Source organism: Bos taurus, chromosome 3, assembly GCF_002263795.3.
Source record: "Bos taurus isolate L1 Dominette 01449 registration number 42190680 breed Hereford chromosome 3, ARS-UCD2.0, whole genome shotgun sequence".
NCBI classification, from domain to species: Eukaryota; Metazoa; Chordata; class Mammalia; order Artiodactyla; family Bovidae; genus Bos; species Bos taurus.
This window is the reverse complement of record NC_037330.1, coordinates 107920497-107923756: the sequence shown is the minus strand read 5'-3', so window position 1 is coordinate 107923756 and position 3260 is coordinate 107920497. Positions and strand designations below refer to the sequence as shown.

General features: G+C 63.6%; 1 protein-coding gene across 1 annotated transcript; it reads right to left on the bottom strand.

The window, feature by feature from the left end:
- Positions 1–878: 878 nt before the first annotated feature.
- POU3F1 (POU class 3 homeobox 1) lies at positions 879–3027 on the bottom strand. The gene has a single exon (NM_001105451.2). It carries the CDS (start codon positions 2978–2980, stop codon positions 1625–1627), a length of 1356 nt encoding a protein of 451 aa, NP_001098921.1. The 5' UTR covers positions 2981–3027; the 3' UTR covers positions 879–1624.
- Between the last annotated feature and the right edge of the window lie 233 nt (positions 3028–3260).

Here is a 3260-nt window from a genome sequence, read left to right as displayed (position 1 = left end):
TGGGGGAGGCAAGCCAGGGTATCCCATCACATCACCCATGAACCAACCCAGCCCTAGTAGTAAGGAGGACAGGACACAGCCCTGGGGTACATGTTTATGTGAGTAATAAAATATTTACTATAACATAAATATAAAGGGAACTTCCCAGTCTACATTATTATTACTTTTTTTTTTTTTTTTTTGCAATAAGGATACAAAGAGAATGCACCAAAACATTGTTCCAAAAAATAATAAAAATAAAATAACAAAATTTAAATTCAAACGGTAACAGAACAAGAAATGGAGAAGGGGGAAGCTCCAAACACATCCAGAAAATAAATAGAGATGGATCAGAAATCTGGAAATCATATTAAAATATCTTTTTCGGATTAGTGAGTGTACAAAATCCTTCAGGATAGGGAGGGAGGGCAACCCGGAAAACCAAAAATAAAAACCAAGCACAAAATGTTTCTTTCTCCCCGCCAGTGTGTACATATCCTACATATTTACATGGTTCCCACCTCACCCCAAACTTGGGGAATTTCTCTCCAGGCCTCCCCCAGCATCCCGCGTCCTAGGGGGCTGGAAAGGGAGCGGATTCAGGCAGAAGGTTCTCAGGGAACGGCTTATTTCTACAGCTGGTTAAAAAATATCTCCAACTTTTCCAAGTTTCGTTTGTTTGTGGCCAGGAGGGCAGGGCCCCGCGGGGAGCCAGGGCCCTGCTTCTTGCTGGTCGGTCAACGGCGGGGCAGAAGCCCCTTCCCATCCGCGTGTGCGTGGGAGCGCAGATTCCTCCAGCGTGGCCGGGAACCGAGCAGAAGCTCGGGTAAAACGAAACGAAAAATGAACACTCGAATTTTTTTTTTGTTAGTTTTTTTTTTTGTTTGTTTTGCCTTTTTTTTTTTTTTTTTTTTTGAGGGGTAAGATAGGGAAGGTAAGGGGAAAAATAAATTAGGCTAGATTAAAGCTTTGGCTATTTCCTGCTTTTATACACAGACGCGGCTCTCGCGGCCTCCCCTCCGGGGCCCCGATAAATACAGTATACAGCGATTTAAATTAAGGGCGCGGGCGGAGTTAGAAGGACCCCAGGAGCCGAGAGGCTCCATGAATAAATAAAAACTGTAAAAAACCAAGCCCGGAAGAAGGGTAAGGGGGATGGGGCGCATCCTTATGGGAGAGAAGAGGCGTGGAGCGAATAAGGTGACAGTTCCCCACCCGCGACCCGCAGGCTCGGGGATCCGCGCGGGGAAGAGGGATGGGGAGTGCCTCTCTTCGTCCTCTCTCCCGGGGAATCCCTAACCCCGTACCGCGTTACCTGTCGCTGTGGGGAGGCCGCTGCCGGGATCCGGCCCCGAACAGCCCGAGGGGGCAGGGGCGGGGGTCGTCGAGGGGTTGGGGGCAGGGAGCAGGCGGCGGGCAGGATGCCCAGGGTGAGTTGGCGCGTTCCGGATCTTCGCTCCTCTCTCTCGGGGCTCGGGCGACGCAGCCTGTCGGCCGTCTTCGCCGCTCGCAGGAGAGGGTGGTCCGGGTGTTTGGTTTTATTCGAAAGTTTGGGCTTTTTGTAAAATCCAAAGCAACCGAACAAAAAAGAGTTCAGGCCGCGCGGCGCCTCGCCGCGCACCGGCGGGGGGCCCGGCCCGCGGGGTCACTGCACGGAGCCCGGCAGTGTGTGGTGGTGGTGGTGGTGCAGAGCGGCCGGCGGGGGCGGCGGGGGCGCCGAGGGCGGCGACGCGCTGCCCCCGCCGGGCCCCAGCTCGCCGGGGGCGTAAACGTCGTCCATGGGCGGGTGGCCGGCGCCGGCAGCCGGGGTCATGCGCTTCTCCTTCTGCCGCCGGTTGCAGAACCAGACCCGCACCACCTCCTTCTCCAGCTGCAGGCTGTCGGCCAAGCCTGTGATCTCGTGCGCCGAGGGCTTGGGGCACTTGAGAAAGTGGCTCTCGAGCGCGCCTTTGACCCCCACCTCGATGGACGTGCGCTTCTTGCGCTTGCGGCCCTGCGCCGCGATCTTGTCCAGGTTGGTGGGGCTGCCGCTGGACGAGTCGGTCTCCTCCAGCCACTTGTTGAGCAGCGGCTTGAGCTTGCACATGTTCTTGAAGCTCAGCTGCAGGGCCTCGAAGCGGCAGATGGTGGTCTGCGAGAACACGTTACCGTACAGCGTGCCCAGCGCCAGCCCCACGTCGGCCTGCGTGAAGCCCAGCTTGATGCGCCGCTGCTTGAACTGCTTGGCGAACTGCTCCAGGTCGTCCGAGCTGGGCGCGTCCTCGTCCGAGTGCTCGCCCACCGACGAGCCACCGCCGCCCGCCCCCGGGTGCAGGTGCGCCGCCGCCGCGTGCAGGCCGCCAGCGTGTGCATGTCCGTGTGCGTGTCCGTGGGCGCCCAGGTGCGGCGGAGGCGACGGCTCCAGCTGCGCCTCGTGGCCGTCCTCGTGCAGCGCGTGGTGCAGGCCCGGCCCCGCACCGCCACCGCCCGCCGCCAGCATCCCGGCCAGGCCGCCGCCGCCGCCCCCGGGGTAGGCCGCCTGCGCGTACAACCCCAGCGGTTGGGGCTGGTGGCCCCCGCCGGCCCCTGGCGACGGAGACATGGCGGGGCCCAAGTGATGTGCCGTGCCGCCCTGCGCCCATGCCGCGCCCGCGTGGGCCGCCCCCTGGTGCACCAGGCGCGCGTGGAAACCGCCGCCTCCGCCACCGTCGTCGGCTCGGCCGGTGCCGCCGCCTCCCGCCTTGCCGTGTTCCAGGTGCGGGCCGCCGGTCCAGTCGCCGCCGCCGCCTCCTCCCGTGGGTAACCACTGGGGGTGCGCTAGGCCCACTGGGTGGCCCGCGCCCGCGCCCAGCCACTCGTGGTGCATCAGCTTCTGCACTTCGCGGTACGCGGCCCCCGCGTGCAACCGCTCGGCGGCCGCAGCCGCTGCCGCTGCTGCCGCGGCATCCGGGTGCATAAGCGGTCCTGTGCCCCCGGCTCCGCCGCCGGGGCCCCGCGGCAAGTACTGCGCGGTGGTGGCCATGCCGCCCCGCGCCCCGCGCCGCGCCGCGCCGCCGCTCCTCTCCGTCTGCGGGCCCCGCCGCCGCGCTCCGCCGGCTTAAAGCCGGGACCCGCTCGGCGCTCCGGAGCCCCACCCCACCCGCCGCCCATTGGCTGCCCGCGGAGCCGCCTCCCGCCCCCCCGCGGCCCCGGCCCCCGCCCCCCGCGCCCGCCTGCCTCCCGGCCGGGCCGCCCAGAGCTCGCCATTGGGCCTCACTCCCGGGGTCCCGAGCGCCGGCCATGCTGATTGGCCGCTGGGGCTT

Excerpts from the sequence above, each read along its gene's own strand:
- POU3F1 (NM_001105451.2), bottom strand. The coding sequence starts at position 2,980 with ATGGCCACCACCGCGCAGTACTTGCCGCGGGGCCCCGGCGGCGGAGCC.